At 42.0% G+C, this 25885-nt stretch overlaps 1 protein-coding gene across 13 annotated transcripts in view; it reads right to left on the bottom strand.

Moving 5' to 3' along the window:
* Nucleotides 1-25885, bottom strand: part of CELF2 (CUGBP Elav-like family member 2) — a 685040-nt gene that overhangs the window by 14537 nt on the left and 644618 nt on the right. For 11 of the 13 annotated variants that reach the window (XR_007772143.1, XM_050936915.1, XM_050936909.1 and 8 more), the window contains one exon: nt 5639-5758. Coding sequence is in view for 12 of the 13 variants with exons in the window: in XM_050936915.1 (XP_050792872.1) it covers nt 5639-5758 (120 nt within the window). In the remaining variant the exon portion in view is untranslated. Of the gene's footprint in view, nt 1-5626; nt 5759-25885 lie in introns of all 13 variants that reach the window. The other 2 variants (XM_050936907.1, XM_050936912.1) reach the window with 1 other exon arrangement.

The raw sequence follows: 25885 nt of genomic DNA, 5'->3' as shown, positions 1-25885 counted from the left end.
TTGAAAATCTGGCCAGATTTCAAAAGTGACTAGTGAACTTGTGTGCCTGAATTTATGGGTGCCTAACCTGAGGGAATTTCAATGAGGCATGACTTTCAGAGACTGCTGAGCACCTTCCCTCTGAAAATCATACCCCCTCTTTAAGATGTCTCCAGTTGGGCACCTAAAAATGGAAATATACAAAATCACTAGTTACTGTTGAAAATCTAGGCTATGATGCATATATAGTAGCTTGGCAAAGTGACGACTAAGGCCGGGACGGGGGACATGTTAAATACCAAAGGTGGCAAACCCAAAGGAAGGGAGAGAGGAATTATTTGGAGTGGTAATAAGGGGGCACATGTGTTGGAGAAAGGTGAGGAAGTTAAGTTGAACACAATTTATGGCAACTGTCTTGAAAAAAATTAACCATTAAATCTATTAGACTGTGCAATAGTCTTCTCCAAGGGAAGTGGCAGAAACCCTATCATATGAGTAATTGAAAGATGGACTGGCACTAGGAAGTGTGCTGCGAGGAGCAATCCTGCATTGACAGAGAAGGAAGAAGAGGATGGCTGAATAGCTCTTTTCCATCTCGAATGTATTGATCCTAGCACAGTGTATTCCTATGAGTTTCTGACAACCATGACCATTGTTCAAGGGGCACCTTCTTGCTTTTCACTAGGGTTTCTGCCAATTAGGAGGATTCTACTATATAAATTATACCCTTTGATATTAGTATAATTTGTGTAACATTAACACTGGACAGAGATGTGATATTCCACCATCTCAGCTTAATAAAATGTCTTGCACTTGGAAGTTCTAGAACTAGGAGGGTGGCAGAGGGAGGAAAAGACACTGATGTGGTGGATGCCAACCCATCACATCACAAAAACGAAAGAGCCAAGCTCGGTTTGGAACACAAAATAGCCAGATTTTTTTGGTAAGTGGTGCTGAATAAGTGTAAGAAAAACCTCATAATCAATAAGGAGACACCAATATACCTCTATTAAATGTTTTCCATCCAAGAGGAAGAGCTTTTGAAAATAAGGATTCAGCACAGCAATTGTGTTAAAATAATGGGTTCGTGTGGCAGGGTGCTGGTTGAGAAGCCCTTAATCAGCTCCTGCTATTCCAGCCCCAATCAAGCCTGTTGTAGGTAATGTAGCTGTGAAGCCTGTATGTAGTTGGGAACTTGCGGTGGGAAACCTTTTGAGAATAAAGAGCTTGGGTGTTGCACCAGACAAGTGTTCCTGACTCACTGAAGAGGGAGGCCCAGGGGCCAAATACCCACGAGTGCAGCGTGAACCCCATTACAGTTTGTATTGAAATCTAACTGCAACCCTACCAAGAGATCTGAATATTGTTTTCTGCCATTGCTTGTGTGTGTGTGTGTGTGTGTGTGTGTGTGCGCGCGCGCGCAACACTGGTTGAATTAAATGACCCCCAATAAACCACTTCTTGTCTCTGGCGCTTTTTGCACAGTTTTGAAATAACTTCATGATAGAGAAACTATTAAGATAACAAGTTATCTTCTATGAGTCATCAGCCCATTAGCAAAACACTTTCTGTGTTACTCTGCTCTTGGCAAATTATGTGAACCTCTTCACGTGAACCTATAGCCTCTACCACCAGGCTATTTCAGATCATTAACAGAAAGCCCTGTTTGACAGCACTGCTAGTGGGAAGGACACTGCTAGCATCACTACAACAGACATGGCTAAATTTATTTCCACCTTGAGCAAAACAGTTCTGTAGAAAGGCCTCAGATCCTTGATATTATTTACTCTCCTCTTTCATTGTTTTTACAAAATGTCCTATGGCCTAATAGCACTGGCTTGAGTTAAGCGGAGTATGGAGAGGCAAAGTGTAAACATCTTCACACAGCTCTACCAATGCATCTCCACGTGTCCTGCACTGTATAAAGTAATTATTCTATCCCTGGGTTTCTAATGAGCTGTCTTGAATCTTCCAAAGTGATGAATAAAAATAATAGATTATAATACTTAGCAGTTCCACTGCCCTCTGTCAAAGAATCGCCAAGAGACTTACAAACATTATTAAGTTAAAGTTTCTCTCTCCCCATGTGAGGTAGATTAATGCCATTTCCCCTGTTTTACAGATGAGGAAACAGAGACAGAAAGGATAAATGACTTTACCCAGGATCACATGAAATGTCTGTGTCAGAGCCAGCAATAGTATTCAGATCTCTTCACTCTCAGTCTTCTTTCTTAATCACAAGACCATCTTTTTTCCCCTCCTCGCATTAGTGATTTCATTTTACACATCAGATTCTTTTCATTAGTAACTTTATTTGAATTACTTCTTCAAAGGCCAGAGTCTAACACATTATCCCACTGTGCCACCCAGTCTCCGTGAACTGGCTTTTTAGTTCTGCAAAGATTTTGGGGTCTTCCTAGTAGTTGTTCTTGTTCCCAGAAGATAAACTTAATTGAATAGGTTGTGGCTGGCTGCACTTCCTAGTCCTTCCTAAAAGATTACCTCTTACCATTCGCCACTTCAGATTCCACTTCTCAAATCTGTTTCCCTTCAGCTATAATCTCAACCATTTGTGTAAACAAATTATCAAATCTGCATTTGTCTTCAGCACCCTTGTTTAACTCATTCATGGCTTGTACCTAGCTCCACTTGTGCTTTAGAATGCTAGCATTAATTCCACAAGCATGTATCATTGGTTCCAGCTTTTATGGGCAATTATACCATTTCACGCGACTGAGAGCTTGGTTTTACCGGCCAGTGATTCTGTATCCCAATACATTGCTCATGGTCTAGCCCTGCCATGGGACACAGAGGGTTCCCAACCAAATTTTCATGACTACTTGCTCCATGACAGGTTAGAGTGCAAACAACTGAATGGGAGATGGTTAGTGGGAGCATACCTGGGCCCAGAAGCAGCATATTGTCAATCCAGATAGGGGATAACCCTTTTGAGACTATAATTAGAGGTAACTACCATTAGTGCCACAAGTACCATAGGCTGATAATCAGTGTCATAGTATTTTCAAGAGAGAAAGAGGTGTCAATCACATCACAGCATATGAGAAAGCAGTATACTTTCTGAATCTCACCACAAAACATTTATTTCACACACACACACACACACACACACTCTCTCCATGTGCAAACACTCTTCATGCCATCTGTGGACACATTCACAAAACGAGATTTTGAGCCAAATCTACCGTGGTATAAGATCATGGGAATCAAATTTGGTCCTTGGTTGTGTACTCATCAATAATACTTCAGATGTCACATGCAAATAGGATTTGCATTCATGTCATTTGAAAATGCCTGTTAGGAAAATCTAAAGCCATCATCTACAATCTAGCAAGAATTGTTAAATGGGTGATGGTATGATTCCCACATGCTGTCAAGAGGTGAAACCGCACAGGTGGCTTACTGTGGATCAGTCTTGGTGAAAGGATGTTATCTTTCCGAGTGTGCCAGTGCGCTTGGGTTCTTAGGACTTGTGGAAAAGGGTGGCATGCCGCATTCTACCCTTGATGCTGTAATCTTATATGTCCCACATAACATACATTCAGTATTCACCAGGGATAAGAATCTTAATATTAGCACACAGTGATTCCTTAGGCATTGTTAATATCATTAATGAGACCAGATGAGTGCCATGAGTGCCATTTCAGTGGCTCGGTTTGATAGAAACGAAGCATATGTTGCTTCAAAATCTGACAAGGGGCATTTCTGCATTTGCTTACTTTTGCTAAACTGCCCCTGAACCATATTTACTTTGAAGGTTTTTTTGTTTGGTTTTCTAGTATTTTTGTCCTTGCCAGAAGCAAGACCTGTCCTACACAAGGCCCCATGCAAATGCTTACCACAATTTCACTGACATCAATGAACCCTCTCCACCCCCAACTCCCATCAATGACAATCAAAGCTCACGTAACAAAATGACTGGATGAGCAGCTAGATAACAGTGACAAAAAGGACATCATGCAGAGCATCAGAGTGAGCAAGTGATACTGAGGAGGACATCCATTCCTGCTGGGACATTATGATGGCTAATGAACTAGAGACTGGTGATGACCAAATAGATTCCTTGCATTGTAGGGTAGATGCAAGGAACAGCGGCAGCTAAAAACAGCTAGGCAGGAGGGGAAAGATGCAGCCAGATGACTCTCCTCCAATGAAGGAAAAAGTGAAGTCATTGTAACAGAAACAGAGCAGAAGGGATCATTTTCTGCAGTAGAAGCTTGTGATTGGCTACTGTGGTTGATAATGAGGATGAAGGTTCTGATTAACGACTGACATATTCCTTTTAGCTGGAAATGTCAGTGCTTGTTTTAAACCACTTAGGAGCAATTTACATGCTCTAGTACTACAGATGACTGAGCCATCCTCACATACTTGCAAATTAAAAACCAAGAAATTGGTTTTAATTTATAAGCAAATATGCAGCTCCCAAGTCAAAGGAGGTGTCCTATTCTGTCTCTATAACTAATAGAAAAGTTGCAGCAAATGGGTGTTTCTTAATAATCTAAATTCCTGAATTATATCCATGTGCTGAGGTGTTGTACCTGTTTTCATAGGTTTATGTTTTTGGTTTCTGAAATCAAAAGGAGCTTTTCATATAACCAAAACCAATCTCCAGAATCCATTCTGACTATCTAGCACAGGTCCTAAAATTATACACTCTGCAAGAAAAGGGGTCTTTCCCCCCGCCCCCAGGAACTCAACAGAATCCACTTTGGAGGGCAAGATCAGTGAAACCTTAAGACTCCAGGGCTGTACATATGTAGGGCCCTACTAAATTCACAGTCCATTTTGGTCAATTTCATGGTCATAGGATTTTAAATATTGTAATTTTCATGATTTCAGATATTTTAATCTGAAATGTCATGGTGTTGTAATTGTAGCGGTCCAGACCCAAAAACGAGTTGTGTGTGTGTGTGTGTGTGTGTGTGTGTGTGTGTGTGTGTGTGTGTGTGTGTGTGTGTGTGTGTGTGTGTGTGTGTGTGTGTGGGGTGGCGGGGGGCTTGCAAGGTTTTGGGTAGGGTTGTGGTACTGCTATCCTTACTTCTGCGCTGCTGAAGGCAGCAGTGCTGCCTTCAGAGCTGGGCAGCTGGAGATCAGCAGCTGCTGCCTCGGAGCCAGCTCTGAAGGCAGTGTTGCCACCAGCAGCAGCACAGGAGCAAGGGTGGCATGGTATGGTATTGTCACCCTTACTTCTGTGCTGCTGCAGGTGGGGCGCTGCTTTCAGAGCTGGGCACCCAGCCAACAGCCCCCGTTCTTTGGCCACTCAGCTCTAAAGGCAGCGCAGAAGTATGGGTGGCAATACTGTAACCACACTAAAATAGCCTTGCAACCCCGCTGCAATTCCCTTTTGGGTCAGGACGCCAATTTGAGAAATGCTGGTCTCCCCCTGTGAAATCTGTATAGTATAGGGTAAAAACACATTTAAGACCAGATTTCACAGGGGGAGACCAGATTTCATGGTCTGTGACGTGAATTTGGTAGGGCCCTATATATATATGCCAAGACTGGAAGCTGATCAACTTTACCTGCTGTTTTGCATATTTATTAAAAGCAACGATCTGTTTATAATTGATAGTTTTCCTACAGTGATTACTGGGGAAGGCTGTCCACCACAGCAATAAATACTCACTGTTTACGGTACCTGCTAGTGCATTAATATTATTCAGTCCAACGGTGGCTCCAGCCAATCCTTGGAGAGTACCCAGAGAAGTCAAAGAATTCATGGCCGCACCAGCCGTGGAATTAGCAGTTGACGCAGCCACTAAAAGGGGAGAAAGTAGGGCAACATTAATTAAAGTAAACAGAACTAGCAATTTATCAATCACAAAACATCATGCACCGACTCTAACCTTAACAACTGGACTCCTTGCAAAAATGTACGGGATCAGACCAACTTTCTCAATATGTTCCTGTATTGGTTGCTGATGGAAAGCACTGCTGATTTTTCTAGTGGTGTGGATTTGATAGTGAAATTTAAATAAATTGGCTTTCTTTGCAGAAACACTAAATCTGTGAACAGTTAAAAAACCTCTATCACATTCTCAAAAGTTTATCAATAAAGCACTAAGGGCTGATCAGCCAGCTAGACTGCCAGAGAGGCTGCCCCTTCTTAACATGGCCATTAAGCAACCATATGTTACTCATAGGTCTTGGCATTGATATCTGAGGAGATTTGGTCTCATAAACAGTTTCTGTTCTGGGCTCAAGCAAAACCTGAATTGTTCTGTCCTAAGTCTGATGCTGTCATGGCATTGTATCTTTAGGGCACCATATAAATGGAGTATAAAGCACTGAAACTTGAAATTTTTTAAAAATAACTAACAAAATACCAAACATAGTTAATTTTTCTGTCAGCTTCCATCGTGGTATCTAGGTAGGTAGTTCTGTGGCCCCATCAGCACAGTATTCAAGCATACTATGAATATGAGATGTAGTTATCCCTGTTGAGGGAGGGAAGTATTATCATTGCAATTTCACAGAAGGGGAACTGAGGCACAGGAAGATTGAGGGACATGTTCAAAGCTACACATAGACTCTGTGGCAGACGTAGGATTTATAGCCATATCTCCTTAGTCCCAGTATAGTGCATCTGTCTCAAGACCATCTTTCCTCTGTAGCAGCATTATCTGAAATGGCAATATCTTATTTTAAAGTGAATGTTCTAGTTAGGCTGTGGTGAAATGGGCACGAATGCTTTCTGTCCCTAATCCTCTTAATCCTTTCTGGGGCCCTCACCTCCATCAGAGGCACCCAGTTGGGCAGTGAACACCCAAGAAGTTAAAGTTTCTAGGCTGATAGGATGCAACAAAGAGAGCAGAAGACAATTTTATCAAAGATAAGGAGTTGCCTTTACAGAGTCCAAGCAAAGTGCAAGTAACTCCTCCCCACTTTAAACAAAGTCACACACACACACATATCTACCTACCTCCCCACAACTCCAAGACACCCTTAAACTTCTTTTCACCCTGCCTTAAAGGTCAACAAATTCCAAAGAGTCAGCAAGCCTTCTGGTCTTTGCAATGCAGACGCTCTTAGCTTGAGAGCCCTTACTGATCTTAAACCCTGCTGTCGTGTGTGCGTGTAGACGAGACCAGTGATTTCTCAGTCAGCCACGATCCAAGGTATGTAAAGCCTTGTAAGCTGAAGTCTAATTGTATCCAGAAGCAAATAAGGAGTCTGTACAGTGGCTAAATGAGTGGTGTAATAAGCTCCCTGTGGCTAATGCTATCAGCAATTCATTTTATGAAGAACAAAACTAGAACAAATCAAAATGTAAGATTAAAATTCCTCCTGTGTGAGAGATTAATGAGCGGATGGGTTTCTAACACATCCTTGTGAGTGAGGAAGGCAGTCCAAAACCTGCTCTTTCGTAAGGTCCTAGGACCTCATTCTGGTTACTGGTGTCCGATCCACACAACTCAAACACATGGTCAGTGACTGACCAAAATCTGGTGTGACAGACCCACGCCAGTGGGGTACAGGAGTCTGGTAGAGGGCAAATATACTGGTCACTGGCTGAGTAGTTTTCTGTTCCCTGAGTGACCAGAGCAGAGTCTGCACTAGAGTAGTCAGGAACCTGCTAGAACCAGTTAAGGCAGACAGGCTGATTAGAATACCTGCAGCCAATCAAGGCAGGCTAATCAGGGCACCTGGGTTTTAAAAGGAGCTCTCTCCAGTCAGGGAGGAGCCAAAGGAGAGGAAGTGTGTGAGAGGAGCTGGGAGCAAGAGGCACAAGGAGCTGAGAGTGAGCTGCTGGAGGACTAAGGAGTACAAGCATTATCAGACACCGGGAGGAAGGTCCTGTGGTGAGGATAAAGAAGGTGTTTGGAAGAGGCCTTGGGGAAGTAGCCCAGGAAGGTGTAGCTGTCACACAATTGTTACAAGAGGCACTATAGACAGTTGCAAATCCACAGGGCCCTGGGCTGGAACCCGGAGTAGAGGGCGGGCCCGGGTTCCCCCCAAACCTCCCAACTCCTGATCAGACACAGGAGGAGTTGATCCAGACTGTGGGGGAGATCACTGAGGTGAGCAAATCTGCCAATAAGCGCAGGACCCACCAAGGTAGAGGAGGAACTTTGTCACACTAGGCTGAATTTAAGTGCGTGTTCTTGAGTTCAAGTTTCACTATTCTATCAGTTAACACTGAGCAGGCTCCTCAGATTGTCTCATAATTTGAATTCAGAGCTCACATTATCCTAGTATGACTGAATATTCAGGTAATTCAGAACTATTTAAATTGCTACTGAGAGCACTGAAGCAGTCCAGGAATCAGTGGTGTCGTGTTGCAATTATTTTTACTGCTTGGCAATGATCTGCATTTCAAGCCTGATGGGAGGAATTAGCCATAAGACATGTCAGATACACTTGAGGGTTTTTCCTATTTTGCCGACTAGTACTTTGAGGGGCATAGGGTTAAAGATTTTACATGCACACAATATAATTTGAGCATGGAGCAAAGAGAGGGAAGAAGGAGAGTCCAGTGGTGCAGGCACTAGCTTGGGACCTAGGAAACCCAGATTCAATTCCCTGCTCTGCCACAGACTTCCTGTGTGAGCCTGGGGCAACTCAGTCTCTGTGTCCCAGCTCTCCAGCTGTAAAATGGAGGTTAGAGTACTTGTGGACTTCAAAAGAGTGTTGTGGGAATATATATACTAAAGATTGTGAGATCCTACAGCAACAGGGACCACATAAGTACCATAGGTAGGTAAATAGCTGAAAAAATTTCCACAACACGCTCAATACCACCAGTAAATGACACATCGTATTACTTACAGAACACAAAAATGGAATAAAGGAAAAGGTAAAATACCATGGAAGCTTTATGTATAGAAGCCTGTTATCTAAACTCTTATTTCTCCTACCTGTGGTGCACACTGAAATCGGTCTCAAGCTAAGGATTATAGGAGCTTATCCTGTCTCTTCCCTCTTTTGCTTCAGTTGAAATGACCTTGCTTTAGAAACGTAATGTATGATGAATACATAGGAAAAAAAAAATCACACAACTTGTGGTAAAGTTAGAATACTGTGCCATTCATTTGGGAAACCAGCACAACTCTCTAGCATCAACCAAGCTCCTGGGCTCAGCAGCTGCTCTTACTAATGGCAAAGGCAGCATAACTCAGTACCATCACAGCATTATTTTATATTTATTGCTCTTAGTTGTCCAGGTGACAAATCTATTGGATACCTACTGAATTTATAAATTGCTTTCTTCTGGCGCTCCCATGTCACCAAATAATAATAATAAAAAAGTTTGGAACATTGCTGCTCTGAATTGAATTGCCTCACAGTAGGGCTTTATAAGCAGTAGGTAGCAGTCTCCAGATTCTGAGAAAGCTTGATGTACTGACCTATAGCACTGTTAGGAAGGTTTTTCTTTATGCTGCCTTTCTACTAACATTTACACTAATTGTTAGAAAAACTGAATTGTACAAAACGTGCACAATGGCTTAGTTTTCCGAGCTATACCTTATGGAGTCTTGTATCCGTAGCAGTACATTGATTATTCTTCACTTTGTACTGGGAATTTTATCCCTGCCTCCTTTAAAACCTGTACACATGTGAGCTTCAATAAGCTACATGGGCAGCATCAAGGAAGCTAGCTAGCTTCGCAGAGACAGATAAAAGGAACAAAGAAGCAGTTTGTGTTCTAGCCAGGTGAATATTGGATGATTGTGAACTAATGGTAGGAGACTAGGGCTGCCCTCAGACTATGACTGAATTTTTTTACGTTTTTTTTTTAAAGGGCTGGATCCATTTTATAACCATTTGTAACATGACAGACAAGATTCTATTCGCTTAGAGGCATTTCTGTGGCACTCACCACTATAATACCAGTCACTGGAAAGACTGGATGTCTCTTTCTAGAAGACATGCGCTAGCTCAGTGTTTCTCAATCTTTTTTGATACCAGGGACTGGCTTGCTGCCTTCCTAAACTGTGTCAATGGAGATCTCAGGGACCCGCGCTGGACCATGAACAAGTCATCAAGAAACAATGCACTAGCTCCTTCAGAAGTTATTGGGATCATTGCAGGAACTACTAGGTGAAATTCTATGGCCTGCTTTAGAGGCCAGATTACATCAGCATAATGGTGACTTCTGATCTTAAAAATTATGAACATATGAAAAACTATCTGAGCGACAAGCTGAAAGATCGTGGCACTTTTAAGACTAAAGGTTGCACTTAAATCCTGGGCAAAATTTCCCTCAATTCCCAGTGCTGTACTCCGTTCCAGTTGTCTGCTGCCCTCTCCCCCAGAGGGGGTCTGCATTGCTTCTCTATAGAGAGTTTGTAGATCACTTTGGGACCTCATTGGAATGAAAAGTTCTATATGCGAAAGATAAGAAGGTCAACATGATTGCTCTCCAATTACAGCCTCCTCTCTTTAGTTCATACTGCCCCTGCTGCACCTCATGCTGGGAACCATTTCTCTGATCCAGTATCTCATGCAACCACCTGGCTTGCCTCCTATTACCTCCATTCCCACCCCTGTTCTTTTCAATGGATACCCAGGCAAATGTATAAAATCAAAGTTATCTTGAAAGTGTGAACCAGGATGGGGACATGTCATAACCAGACTAGACATGGGTGTGTGCGCGTGGGCAATCCAGACTAGTGAGGTCTTGTGTCACATCTGCCATAATATTATTGACCAGCGAGTCATTAGTTTTCAAATGCTATCGCACAAGGCATATTTTGTACAAAGAGTATTACAGTAGAGTGTTGGGTGTGAATATGGGGTGCATTCAGTCACAGGGCATGTCACCAAAAGGAGTAACCTCATGACCTGATTGTCCCACCCTTACCTGCTGTTTTACCATGACATATTGAATTTAAGGCTTGGATCCTGTTCCCTTTGAAATCAGTGGGAGATTTGCCACTTCAGTGGGAATAGGATCTGGCTCTCGGACTGCATGCTCTTTGGGTCAGGGGCCAGGTCTATCTTTGAAGTGCAAGGCACCAGTCACACCTATAGCTGTATCAAATAATTATGATTTCACAGAAGGAACCATTACATTTATCTAATCTGCCCTTCTGTGTTAACACAGGTCACAGATTTCACCCAGTTGTTTCTGCAACAAGCTGAGCAACTGGTATTACCTGTTAGGGCTAGGATTTTTGAAGGAGCCTAAAGATGTAAAGTTTCAATGGAATCTGGGCACCTATTTCCAAATGCCAGCCTGGCAAGACATCCAATCCTGATGTAAAGACCCCGGATCATATTCTCAGATACTGTAAACTGGCAAAGTGTCGCCGAGGTCAATAGAGTGATGACAATTTACGTAAGGCTGATGCTCAGAGCTCAGGGATGCAAGTGAAGTCAGTGATGTGTGTAATATTAGTTACACCCTGTTCTGCATTGTCTGAGCACCGCACAACCAGTCAGTGTAATATTAGTTACACCCTGTTCTGCATTGTCTGAGCACCGCACAACCAGTCAGTGCTTTGGGCAAAGGGAGTACGGTGACATGGAGCACAGCAAGAATGACAGTGCTGCATGAAAACGTATTGGGTAATCTTGCAGTGAAGTTACTGGACTCAAAGTCAAAAGATCTAATGTCTTCTCCCAGCTCTGCCACAGATGTCCTGTGTGACCCTGGGCAAGTCACTTAATCTCTCTCAGTTCCCCATCTGTAAAATGGGGATACTAATATTTCCTTTCTCCTACCTTAGACTGTACTATCATTGGGTTAGGGACTCTTTCTTCCTATGTGTATTTTGTCATAGAACCTAGAACAATGAAGCCATGATCTTGGCTAGGCCCTTAGGAGTGACTGTAACACAAGTGATAAAATTAGAACTGTATTCCTGAGTTTGACACAGATTCATGGCATGAACCTCTTGTGCCCCAAGTTCCCCATCTATAAACTGGCTCCCGTTATCCCCCTCAAAGGGCTGCGGTAAGACTCCGTTAATGCTCATACAGCACTTTGTAATGAACTAAAGTGCTGTATAAATGCTAATTATCATCATCATTGTTCTGGATGAGAGGACCCGTTAGATCATGCAGCCCACAACTGTGCACTGTCAGGAAGATAGACTAGATGATCTAATAGGCTTTTTCCATCTTCACTCTCGGTGATAAATGTCAGATTATAATGGTCTCCGATGACTTCTTAGTGAAGGCACATCCCACGGAAAAGCAGGACCCTAGGAGGCTGCATACCATATGCTTAAAGGTTGTCACTGACGTCCCACCTTTTCTTGGGCAATGTGCTGGGTTCTGAAAGACTGGAGCAGATGTTCGATAAAGGACTACAAAAATAACATGATGGCAGCTCGGTCCAAGGCATAAAAACCAAACAGCAATATTCCAAATGGTGTTTTGTATGATTTGTAAGTGGGATTTATTTCTTTTTAACAGTATTGTATATGTTTTAGGTAACCCTATTTAATACCCCCCTCCAGCCCCCCAGCCTCAGTTTAAAAGGAAGGAATGTTTGTGCTCTTGTTGTAAGTGGCAGAGTATGCAAGCAATGTAAGGGCAGAATTCTCCTCTCCAAGCCTCAGCGGGGCCCTGCTAGCCGCAAGGAGGATCTCACTATAGCACATTCTCGACTAGTTCCACTTATCTGAGGAGAGCAAAATATAGGAGTCGAGATCCACCGGGCCAGATCCTGCTTTGTCCCAAGACTGCTTTGTGATGCTCCAGTGTTTCAAAGCAGTCACAATTTTGGTTTAGTCAGCTACCCAAGGGATATATCTGCTCCTGCACCACCCTCAGCTCAGGACCGGGGCATGACCTGGGGCATGGATTGGTCATTTCTATGTGCTGGTGATCTCTGATGGCTTGCAGTGATGGCCAACTTGCATAAATTAGAGGAGCCTCTACATTATAGTGAATGGCCCCAGGATTGGGGCATCCACCCCTTTCTTGTCAGATGTGCTGAGCTCCACTCGTCCCCACTGTACAGTTCTGAAAGCAGCGCTTTGCCCCAAGAGATCCATCCATCCATTAGATACACTGGGAAATAATTCTGATCACATATTAAAAAAAAAGGTCTGTGGATCTAGTGTATGTTTTGGTGCTTTCTTCATAAAGATTCCTGTCAGTAACTGGGTTAAGAGCACTTGAATTCGCTGTGCACACAACCTTTCCCTTAGTGCTGTTTAGACAGTTCTCAGTTATGTTCCCCATGACTGCCTGTGTTTTACAAGTCAATATCAGTGGCGGAGACAGCTTGACACTGGTGATTTTGTTTTCTGGATACTGTACCTTTTCCATTTCTAAGAATCCTGCCTGGAGACAGCAGCCAGTTTGTTCTCTCATCCTCTGCAGCCAGTTCCAGAGGATGTGCATATGCTCACCAACAAACCCCCAGTGCTCGCACATGGAGACTTCATTTTTGTTCTTTCTTGGTGTTTTTCTTAACAGAATGTTACTGAAATTTTAGGCTCAGCTTCTCCCGCAAGCATGTACAGATTTCCGGCCAAGGCTCACTCTTGCTCTGGGAAAGTCTCCCCTTCTCAAAGCTACCAAGACAGACTCTTGTTTTGATTCCCTTCTTGAGTCCTTGATCTTCCTACACAGGCAGCACTCAACCGTGAGTCTGTCTCTGACTCACCACTGCATCCACCGTCCCCTCTGACTTCAGGGAGCAGATTGCCTGGGTCCTGCTTTACTCTGTTCCTGACTAAAAGAAGTGCAAGAGCAGTGCAGTAATTTCCAGTTGAATGCAAGTCATATACGAAGACCTCAGGGAAATATCAGGATGAGTGTCGGTTAGTGGCATGTCTACTGCATTGGGAGCCTTCAGACATAGGTTCTGGTCTCAGCTCTGCCAGTGATGTGCCAGGTAACCTTGGGCAAATCACTTCACCAAGCTGTGTGTATGTTTCCATTCCTACCCTCTCCTTGGTTTGTCTATTTCAGAGTGTCGGATCAGTTGGGCATGTCTTCACTGCAGCGTTGGCTTGAGTTATCTACTCACGCTAACCCGTCTCAAGACAGCCTGGCTAGAGTCAAAGATGCCACACAGCAAAACAACACATGAGCAGCACAGAGTGATTGGATTAGCAGTGCAGAGTATCTGAGTCCTCACTGCATTATTAGCTCAAGCACCAGCAGCACCTGAGTTTCAACCCACCCTCCCTAAAGGGCCAGCTAGCTTGAGTTTAAAGCTCTGCTTAACTTGAGGCTAGAGATTTCTGTGTATGCACAGGAGTTGGGTTAGGGGCAACACTGGAGTTATACCTCGAGCTAACAACGCAGTGAAGACAAGCCCTCTGTATTTGTACAGCACCTCGCACACTGGGGTCCTGAGCTTGGCTGAGGCTGTTAGGTGCTACTGTAGTGAAAATAAATAAGAATAATACAAAAGGATGTAGATGTCATTTTTCTAATCAAGTATCTAATAAAGACAGCTCCCCAGTTAGCGATAAAGAAGGAAGAGAAGATGAGCAGTGGGGTGGAAGTAAGGACCAAAAGTTCTTTAAAAAAATCTAAGAAGGCTAATTCTGGGGAATGGAATTTACAAGTTCCCCCAGAAAGTCCTTTGATGAAAAAAAATCCTTTAATCCCTCGCTTGGTACAAGAGGGAGGACAAAGCTAAACGAGAGACTGGCTTTAAGGATAATCAAGTTAAGGCAGAGTTCTCCATTGTTCTTTTATTCTGTAGCTTGTAAAACAATGGTAACTGGGTCTCTCTCTCTCAAATGTTATGTGAAGGTAATGAATTTTAGTGCTGGCAAAAGCGAGAGACTAAGGACACTGGCCAGAATTTTACGTTGTTGGACAGACTCTAAACAAACCTTCCCACTCAGCTGTGATCAGCAACATACCCTGGTCTTTCAGTCCCAGCCCTCTCCTGAAGACAGAGACTAATTATACTGAATTGTGGGCCGTTTCTTATGCAGCATGGGACTTATACCATCCAGCTGGCATTATTTAGGATCAGTGCTAGCTCTGACACTTAAGCATCCAAACCAACTCCCTTAACATAGCCCCACCAACATAGCCACTGATGGTGTCTGGCCCGTTTTCAAGAAGGTGTGACCAACAACGCCACTTCTAATGCATCTGTTAAATGTCTGCCATGTAAGCAATGAGCAACTGAAGTGCAGTGATGCTGTGGTTTATTAAATAAAAATTATAAACATGGGAGTTGGGGGGAGGGAGAGAGGAAGAATCTGGTCAAGTCAATCAAACAGCCCACGTAACACTGCATGGTGGGATTTGTGGTAGTATTTCTGTCTGAAATGAGCACACATGACGGATTCTGACTGCATAAGGAACATTCTAAAAGGGAAGAACAATTAAGCAATGACAGAGGCATCATCTTTATTAGATAATCACGACCCAGAGGCATTAGCCAACAGCGAGTGTCTCTTATCCCATGGGGTCTAATTATTCTGTGATAATAACCACACCTCCAAGTTTTAATTTATTCCTGTGAAGATTTTTTTTGGTGGGGTGAAGCAAATGGGTATATTCAATATTTCTGCTGGAGGAAGATGCAGTTGGCCTTTCAAAAGGGCTCATCAGTATTCTAATCTAACTAGCGCACGCAACTGGCATTAAATCGTCTGCCCTTTGTGGTGATCTCCAGCAAATCAGAAGATTCACTCCCATCCAAACTGGTGGTGCTATAGTCTGTGTGATGAGTATAGGTAGGCATGCACCGATTCAATTCTGTATCCTGGGGCAACTTTTGGCAAGAGGGTTTTCTTGGGTTAGAGAGGCTGGCTTTCTGTCAGGCTGTCTAATTAACACGCCGTTGACGGGCTGAAAGGCAAACTAAAAACGTAAGACTGGTAGGCTGATCTCTGAAGTGCTGCCTGACAGCATGTCAAAGATCAAGATTTTAGTAAATGTAAGTGTTCTATCCACGCTCAGGATAGAACAAAGAGTGAGACAGACACCCCATGGGAAGGGGAACAAAGAGCAGGGGAGCAGTAGCATCATGTAGAAGCAGTGGAGCGACAACATAGGGAGGGGAGACAATGCAGTAACAACTCAGGGATGACTCAGAGATACCAGGCCTTCCCTTTCATCATCACATCCAGGCTGAGTGACTCCTGTGATGGCTGATCCAGGCTTGAGGAAGAAAGAGGCCAAGGATGTCTTGCAAGACAACCATCTCCTAGACAGGAGGAAGGGAAAGCAGTAGTAGCTGTCACCTCAGCTTCAAGTCTCTTATGTGCAAAGGAGACCAAGGAGGCCTTTTTCAGGCTGACTTTCCCAGCCCAACTCAAAGCTGTCTTGACTTTTTCGCAGGAATGTCTCAATTTCTAAAGAAGTTTAGCATAGCTCTTCTCAGGAGCTCTAATCAAAGCTTTGCAAAGGGCTTTCAAAAGACTGATTAACATTTTATGAGGTCCCACGAGTACATGGTTTTATACCCATTTTACAGATGGGAAAATGAAGCACAAGAGGGGTGAAATGACTTGCTCGAGGCTACACAGCAATTCAGTAACAGAGCTGGAAACAGCACCCAGGAGTGCAGAGCCAAAATTTTCAGAAAGCGAAGCCCAAAGTTAGACTCCTAAACCCAGATTTAGGCTCCTAAATAGCAGACCTGACTTTCAAAAGTGAAAATAGAATCTCCTGGGTGCTCAGCACCCACACTCTGTGTTTGTCTTGTCTATTTAGACAATATTGTTTCCTTGTATTCCCCCATCTGTCTGTATCCATCTGCTGTCTCTTATCTTATGCTTAGATTGGGGAGGGACTGTCTTTTTCTTCTGCATTTGTACAGTACCTAGCACAACGGGGACCTAGTTCATACCTGTGGATCCTAGGTGCTGCGATAATAAAAAATAAACAAATAATAATGGCCACTTACATAGCAGCCCAAATATGGATTTAGGAGCCAAATTTCTGGCTCCTATTTTTTTTTAAATCATGGCCCTAGCTCCTAGCCATAAGAACATAATTCCTCACAGTACTCAAAGAAAAGAGGAGAAATCAGAGAACATCCATGCTGTTGCAGAGATGGTGGAAACTTCTACAAGGTGATTATTTTTTGTTGGCTTCTGTTTCACTGATGTGTTTTTTCTACCACCATCTCTTTATCTACAGGAAGCCCACTCTGGTACCAAATATATTGCGTTACGGGCATGGGAGCCTGAGAGACTATGGAGAGGGAGAGAGTGGGAAGAGCAGGTAACATATTGAACAGGTCTGAAATTGTTACTTCTGTTCTGTTTGAACTGTACTGATCAGCGAAGATCAGCCTTTGCTGCTGTAAGTTTCATATTGCTTTCCTACCCTTTGCATAGCAATACATTGTACATGCTGTACAACGAAAACCTCAACTTTGGTCTTGCGTGTACAGTACATTTAAGATACCTAGTGGAATCACAAGTAGGGCCCAGTGTACTAGCCTGGATGGAGCAATATCATTTCATGGCGGGCAATAGTTCCAACTGTAATTGAGTAAAAAAAACCACAACCCAAAACCCAGAATCCCGCCCCCAAACACTACTATGCGAAGACAATGCTGAGCCAGTATTGAAACTTTACTTTCTTTGTTCAGTGGGGACAAAGATTGTACCCTGCTTACTATGAGCCCTGCATTAGGGGCTTGTCTACTCAGTGAGTTAGTCCACATGAAGGAGGGGCATATATTTCATGTTACGCACTAAGTGGCCTGCGTGGAGGATTCCCTGGTGTCCATTAACAATGAGCTGTTTGAAAAGGAACTACATAAACGCACACTAGGGAACTTTTAGTGTATGCCAGCAGGGTCCACACGGACCAGCTAATGCACGACATGCCAATGCGGACTAAAATTCACACCCCTCCGTTGCAGACCAAAGAACTGCAAAGACAAGCCTTTAGCTAAGGTATTGGTGAGCTATACCCAACAATGGCGTTTTACCTTCTCCTTGCAGATGTACCATTGGGCTTCTCCAATTATTTTTGTTATTTCAAACTCTTTTGACTTTGGTGGAGCTGCAGTTCAAGGATTTAGGCCCCAGTCTCACAATGAGCTCTACACAGGCAGACCTCGACAGAGAGCCCCATCGAAGTCAATATCTGAAGAGCTTATGAGCTTAAGTCAATGCGGCTCTACTTGAGACAGGTCCCCTCACATAAAGCTCTTTGTAGGAGCAAGGACTTGGGTCATAAGGTCTTCAGAGCAAGGACCTTTTCAGTGCTAAGCCATAATAATAAATGATGATCATCTTTCCATCATGAAGTGACAGTGTCCGGAGAGAGAGAGGCTAGGCCGGTGGTTTTAAGGTAAACAATTGGTGTACTTGCCATAAGAATGCTTTTCATTTGTGAATGAGAGGAGAGGTGGTCCCCATGATTGCAAATGAGAGGAGAGGTGTCAGTGAGGTAGTCACACAATGAAAAAAATTGAGAACTCCTGGCTGATGCAATTACAATCCAGTCGCTGCAGCAGTCTGTGGATTGTGAAGTGGATTCTCGATTGAGCATGCATGGGCAGTAACATGCTGGGGTTGTATCATTCATCTCTTTACTAGACAAAAAATTGCAGAAAACTATTCAATTTGATGTAAAATTACACAACCAGTTCCCCTTGTACTGTATAGAATTTTGTAAAATAATTTATCAGTGCCAATTCAATATGGCAATAGCACTCTGCACTTAACATAGCACATCTCTTCCAGAGATAGCAACGTGCCTTACAAACCTACAAAGGCAGATAGATATTTCACAGATGTGGCAACGTCAGGAACAGAACCCAGGTTTCTCAGCATCATATTCAATCCACTAGGTCACAGCAGACAAAGCATTTTTTAAAACACTGAAACAACGGGATGTGGATAAAAAACTTTCCATGAACTTGTCCCGTAATATACCACAGACTATCAGGAGATCACTATAAGCATATCTTTGGGCACAAGGTAGAATTCCGGGCAGCATGGGGCAAGCACTGGTGTGGTGAACCATTATTATTCACCTTCTTCCTGTGTGCAGGTTTTATCAAGATTCATGACAACTAGCAACTCCAGCCTGTTCTCAGTCAGAGCTTCTTGCAAAGCACATGGTGTCTGAGGTTGAGTATCCACCTTCTATAGCCGAGGTGACAGCAGCACTTAATGATTCTTCGGCAGAAAATAAACCTGAACAAGCCAGCAATATAGCCGTGGTTTGTGTCTTACGTGCAACTTGAACTGATAAGCTTTTTTTTTAAATTGAATTTCTTGTGGCTGACCACAGCTGAAAATTATTACAGATGGTGTGGTAGAGACACACTGCCAAAATGTACTATATTACACAGTTTTGTGTACACACAGCAGGAAATATACAACCAGAAATTTGCTAACCCAATGGATTTAATACTTTAGGCAGAAGATAATGCACTATAGATCAAAAAAACCAAACACATCTTGTGTTGAATTAGATCTTTCTAAACTAGGGTTCAGTTTAAGGGCTATACTCCGATTCCTAAAAAAATTATTTGACTAATGAGTACAGTGCTATACTCTGAAAAATACAAATGCATTTCTCTTTGTATAGCAGCTGGTATTCTTTAAATCTTGTTCCATGCATACAGTAGGACACTCCTGCTCTGGCTTACTGTAAAGAAGAGTTATGCAACCCTGAGGAAACAGATTTTTCTAGGTCTAACCTCATACAATGTTAATAGTCATTCTAAAAAGAGACAAGAAGTTCTGTAGAAAGACCCTTCCTAAAGTTTCAGGAAGACTCAAACTTATTTACTGGCAAGTTCTGTTGATTTCATTCACCCTACCACTGAATGGCATTTCAGCAACTGAACTTCCTTTCGATCCTAGTGACGATGCTACAGCAATACACCCTGCTCTGAGATGAACACACTTTCTAGGAATATGTGCAAAGGAACTAATACATTTTAAGGGACAATTATATTTTACAGACAGACCATTCTGGTTTGTTGATTACTCGACAGCTCTTATGGGTTCCCCACTTCACCCTTCAGGTCATTATCATAGCTGTCATTCTCCCAGGTGAGGGAGATAGGCTGGGGACATCCTGACTTCAAAGTGGCTCCCTGCAGAACTCACCACACAACCCTTTGCAAGATGGGAGCTTCAGTTTCGGAGCTCCTCAGGCCACATTTCATTGGGAGATGTGCAGCCTATTTTTGTGGTGCTATCAAAAACATTGAATATCGACCAATATTCTCAAACCTGGGTGTCAAAACTTAGGCTCCTAAATCCATCCCCTAATTATCAGAGGTGTTAAGTGCCAATAAATCTAACTGAAGTCAACGTGAGCTGTTCATGACTTGTAGCTTTTGAGAATCAGGTCACTTAAGTGTCTAAATTATGGATTTAGGCATCAAAGAGTGAAAAAATTCAGACACAAGTCTCACAATTAAAGGAAATGTTTTGCAGACAAAAATTCTACTTGAAGCCATGACCTCTTGTACATTAGGCTAATCAAGACCCATTTGACACTGTAACCCACTGGTCAATGTGTGTTGTGTGTTCTAAGAGTATGTCTTCACTACCAGCCGGATTGTCAGGCAGCAATCAATCCAGCGGGGATCGATTTAGATCTAGTCTAGATCGATTCCCCTCCCCCTAGTGTAGACCAGGCCTAAGAATAGAGTCTTTGCTCTTTAGCTCGAGCACCGCATGCTTTCAGCTGTAGAGGCCTCTAATTCAGTCCTAGGTGAGTGAACCAAGATGGCATCCACTGCTTGGTAATAAAATCTTCCCATTAATAATAAGTAACATAATTATGACTCACATAACTGCATCACACATAGAAAGCTAATTGACCCTATGCAATGCCCATTATACCAATAATTACCCCAGGGATCAGTGCTCCCTATCCATGAAATAATGACTTGCCTCAAAGTGTATCAACAACTGCAACACAAACATCCTAATAGTACTTAGCACTTACATGACACTTTTCAGTTTCAAAGCATTTCACAATCATCATCTAAGACTCCAGAACACCTAATCAGCAAGTATAAGTTAGTCTTGTTTTACATATGGGTAAAGCTAAGTAGAGAGATTACATGACTTGCAAAAGGCCAAATAAAGGGAGGCAGTGTCAGAGCTGGGATTAGAACGAAGAACAAATGGATATAAACTGGACACTAGGAAGTTTAGACTTGAAATTAGATGAAGGTTTCTAACCATTAGAGGAGTGAAGTTCTGGAACAGCCTTCTAAGGGGAGTAGTGGGGGCAAAAGACATATCTGGCTTCAAGACTAGGCTTGATAAGTTTATGGAGGGGATGGCATGATGGGATAGCCTAATTCTGGCAATTAATCAAAGATCAATTGCCAAATTATCAGCAGGTAAGTATGCCCAGTGGTCTGGTCTGGGATGGGATCTGAGTTACTACAGAGAACTCTTTCCTGGGTGCTGGCTGGTGAGTCTTGCCCACATGCTCAGGGTTTAGCTGATCACCATATTTGGGGTCGGGAAGGAATTTTCCTCCGGGGCAGATTGGCAGAGGCCCTGGAGGTTTTTCGCCTTTCTCTGCAGCATGGGGCACAGGTCACTTGCTGGAGGATTCTCTGCAGCTTGAGGTCTTCAAACCACAATTTGAGGACTTCAATAACTCAGACATAGGTTAGGGGTTTGTTATAGAAGTGGATGGGTGAGATTGTATGGCCTGCATTGTGCAGGAGGTCAGACTAGATGATCATAATGGTCCCTTCTGACCTTAAAGTCTATGAGTCTAAGTTCCTGCCTCTCAGTCCTATGTTCAGACCACTAGAGCATACCCTCTATCACGATTTTCTCTCTCTCTTGTTTCTCTCAAGCATCGTACAAGCCACAACCCAAACCTTACAAAAGAAATCAATCTAGATTAAAATATATCATAAGAATTTATGTACTTTGATTACATAAGTGCACAGAATATGCCTTTTAAAAACTACTTTATCCGTCAGGTCATAGTTTTGCCCTAAAAATAATGAAGGTTAAGCTAGGTGAGTTTCCTCCCACAAATGTAATGAACGGCTTTTTAAATGGTAGTACAATATATTGTACTTGATCGTATTAATTCTACACCAAGACATGTAAGTAAGTGGAAGAGAAAGCCGCTGTGTTTTAAACGGATTTGTTCCAGCGTGAACCATCTACCTTGATTCATTCTTTAGAAAACTGTCAGAGCTTCATATTCACCTACAAGTATGGTTATTTTTGGATCATCTTGGAGCAAATCATAGGCAGCACAGTGGGTGCATTGGCCTATAACAAAATGTCACTGTGGCAGACGTGAACTGCGGATTGGAGAAATAGGTATTGTACTGAAGTGAATAAAAAGAGGAGCTTTTAAAAAGGTCTATCTGAACATTCTTTGCTGCGTCTCTGCTGAGGTATCTTAAATTTTCTATAAAATGCCCAACATTTCAACAATTGTGTTCCCAACTTGAATACTTTTAACTAACAAAGGCAATCTTTGTGCTATGTTATTGAGTAGATAAAATAATAAACGTCCTAAGAATTATTTTACTTCATCTTTAAGAAAAATGAACAGAGATGATGTTGGTGCAAATAAAGTTTTGACCAATGAACCACAGATACTAACTGTGACCACCCTGTACTTTTAGGAAGGGAAAGAACAGATTAATTGTAATGGGATTGGCATCAACTGCCCTCATTAAATAGCATAAGCATTTCTATTCTAACCCCCTGTTTTCAAGTTGCTTTATAACTTTCAGAAACTTCTTCCTTTGGGGATGAAATTTTCCATTGTTGGCATTTGCCCCAAAGTAGCTTATTTTGAGTATGGGGATATATATAATTTATTTACTATTCTAATTAAAAATGTTTGCAGCTTTTTTATTTTTATTTTGTTTTTATAACAGCTCTACTGCTTACAATGGATGGGAACAGAAAGTTGAACTTTGGCATGGAATAAGCACAGTCAAAATTGGTTTTGATTTGAGTGTAATGACCTGTTGAAAATCATATTCTTTTCACACACAATATATTTTGCATAGACACTTCCTTCTAGGTTCCAAGTATGCAGGCTGATAAAGCCATGTTACCTGAGCATGCAGGGCCAGCTTAGTGGTGTGGTGAGGTGAACAGTGAATGAGACAGGGTTTCCAGGAACTATGCCTCATTCACTGCTCATCTTATATTGTAAAAGCTGCAAACTCCTGCAGAATAAAGTGCAAACTCTGGCAGAATAAAGAGGCTCCTTATAAGGTGCAGTCTCTGGGATAAGACATTGCAGTGTTGTTTAGCCAAGTTCAACCTTTTGGATTTTACTTTTTGAAAATATATGCATCTTTAAGAACAAAACAAAAACACATTTTAGAAAAATGTATTAAAATTTTATCTTAGAATACCCATTGACCTCCGTAAGCACTGAAACTGGCCTCCAGCAAGCATGGATAAGCACTCAAAAGTCAGGAAATGATAAAGTTAAGTTTGTATAGCATGCTTGTAAAGGGAGTGCATGTCATGATCCCCTCTAGCAGCTAGTGCACATATAAAACTACTATGGCTGGGAGCAAACAGAGTTACTCCCTTAGCTCAGGTAGTAGAGGTTTGTGCTTTGGGGCCGAAAAGGTCCTGCATTCCAACCCTCTAAAATATCTTGTGGAGGGGTAATTACCTTTGCATGTCTAATTATCTGTGTCCCACGTGTGCTTATAATACATTCTGTAGCCACAGAATCACATACTCTTTCTTGAAAACATTCTATCAGAATTGTTTTCTACAACTTTCAATACATATCGCTAGCATCCTGTAGTACTTTGTGTTACTGGTGTATACTCACAGTCCATGAAGGTCATTTATATGCAACATACATAGTAAACTATTCTTACATAACATATTGCATATTTACTATAGCACAATTGTGAAAATGTGAGGGAATACAAAGGCTACTTATGTGCACAGCTAAATTAGCTTCTGAGTTAGCTACTTTGTCTCCCACGGTACCAGAAAATTGCACTGTGGACATGTATGCAGGTACAATGGGCTGCATCCTTTGCTGCCTCTTCCCTTCTCTTTGCAGTCACCTGGGAAAGCTGTGCTACTGGCTGTTGAAAAAAAAAAATGTATACCATATTCTATTTAGGAAATAGTACAGGATCATGTGATTAAAAACTGTATGGTGATGCATATGTGCAAGAGGGCAGAATTAAAGATGTATGTGAAATCATACTTTTGTATTTCCTGACTTGTGTGTGCAGCCTAAATGTTCCCGTCTTGTAGCATATTTGCTGGAAAATAATATCAGTTTATATAATACTGGGAGCTCATGTACCATCTTTCACCAGAGATTTTAAAAGTGCCTTGTAAACATTAATCAAACCTAACACCACCAATGTGAGGTAGATGAACTACATTATCCCTAAGTTTACATGTGGGTAAATCAAGGCAAGCTAAGTGTCACACAGTGAATAATAGACTCATAGAATATCAGGGTTGGAAGGGACCTCAGAAGGTCATCTAGTCCAACCCCCTGCTCAAAGCAGGACCAATTCCCAGCTAAATTAGAGGCAGAGGCCCTGTTCTTGAACATACATTTGCTAGTGTACCTCCTGGCACCCATGTGAAGTCCTATTGACTTTACTGGCATTTTGTACAAGCACTGGGATCTGTGTTGGTGCATCTTATCTATCTATAAGATCTAGCCACAATCTGGAAGAGAATCCAGGATGCCTGATATTTAGTCCCAAGTTTTAACCATTATAAAATACTGCCTCTCTACACTGATACAGAGTTCCAGTCATTTAAAAAAGAAAAGTGTTCCAGCCAAGTGGGGGAAAAAGAGTGAAGAATTCATTAACTAAATAGAGGTGATTAAAGTAAATAAAAGAAACAATTACCATATCAAAATAAAAGACAAGAAAGATGATTAAATGAGGCTTCTAAAGACTCATGAGAAACTTATGGAAGAGTAATATGCATTTACCTGGTTTTTATTCTTTCATTTTTATCCACTACATCTAATAATTGCAAAATAAAAAAAAAAAAAATCAAATCTCAGGCAATTTAAATTATTTTAATTTTTTTTCAAGGCCACTGACAAAAGAAACTATTTATTGCCTGAGGGGATTTTTTTTTTCTAAAATGAAAGCTTAATCTTTCATGTTTTTTTTTAAGCAAAGGCTTTTAAAAATAATTTCTAACAATGCTGTAGGGAGAGACTTCCATGGGTATGCAAAATTGAAAATATAAATTTACAATTATAAAAAAATTAATAGTTTTGGGGATTGCATTGTCTCTGTCCTTTCTGGATTAATATTGTCTGAAGCTTAAGAGAAAGTATTTAGAAATAGAGAGAATATTTTAAAGTGTTCAGCGCAGGGAAGGAAATGACTGTCCATAGATTGGAGTCAAAGTCATTTAGGAGTTGTACTGGGCTGTGTTCATAGTAAAATGCAGAGTTATGTTTTGAAATATATAATTGGCTGAACTTTGAAAGGAGGTGTTTCATATAGACAACAGTTAGTATGAGAGGGCCCATTCTTGCAAGATGCTGATCACCTTTCAAGTCCTATTAAGTCTTCTCGGGGGCCAGCCGCAAAATGTGGCATCCTCAAATATCAGGCAAGATTTTGGTTTGGGGTCATCTCTATGCCTGTGTCCCCATGAGGAGCTGAGTTGATCCAAGTGTGTCTGAGCACGTGCAAAACTCAGTGCAAGTCCAGGGCTCTCTGAACCTCATAGGACCAGGTAGGGTGACCAGAAAGCAAATGTGAAAAATCGGGACAGGGAGTGTGTGTGTGAGGTGTAATAGGAGCCTATATAAGAAAAAGACCCAAAAATCGGGACTGTCCCTATAAAATCGGGACATCTGATCACCCTAGGACCAGGTCTAAAGAGGAGCCCTAATTGAAACACCCATCTTTTGAGGATACCAGATTTTACTGGTAGCTCCAATTTCTGGATGGAACCAAAACCCTGGATCTGAGCATGAAATGAAATTTGAAGGAATAGAGGATAAATCTGGTTCTGAATTTTTGTGGTGTTGGACTATTATTAATGGCCTAGTT

The sequence above is a fragment of the Gopherus flavomarginatus genome, chromosome 1 (assembly GCF_025201925.1).
Source record: "Gopherus flavomarginatus isolate rGopFla2 chromosome 1, rGopFla2.mat.asm, whole genome shotgun sequence".
Taxonomy (NCBI): domain Eukaryota; kingdom Metazoa; phylum Chordata; order Testudines; family Testudinidae; genus Gopherus; species Gopherus flavomarginatus.
This window is presented reverse-complemented; position numbering and strand designations above follow the sequence as displayed.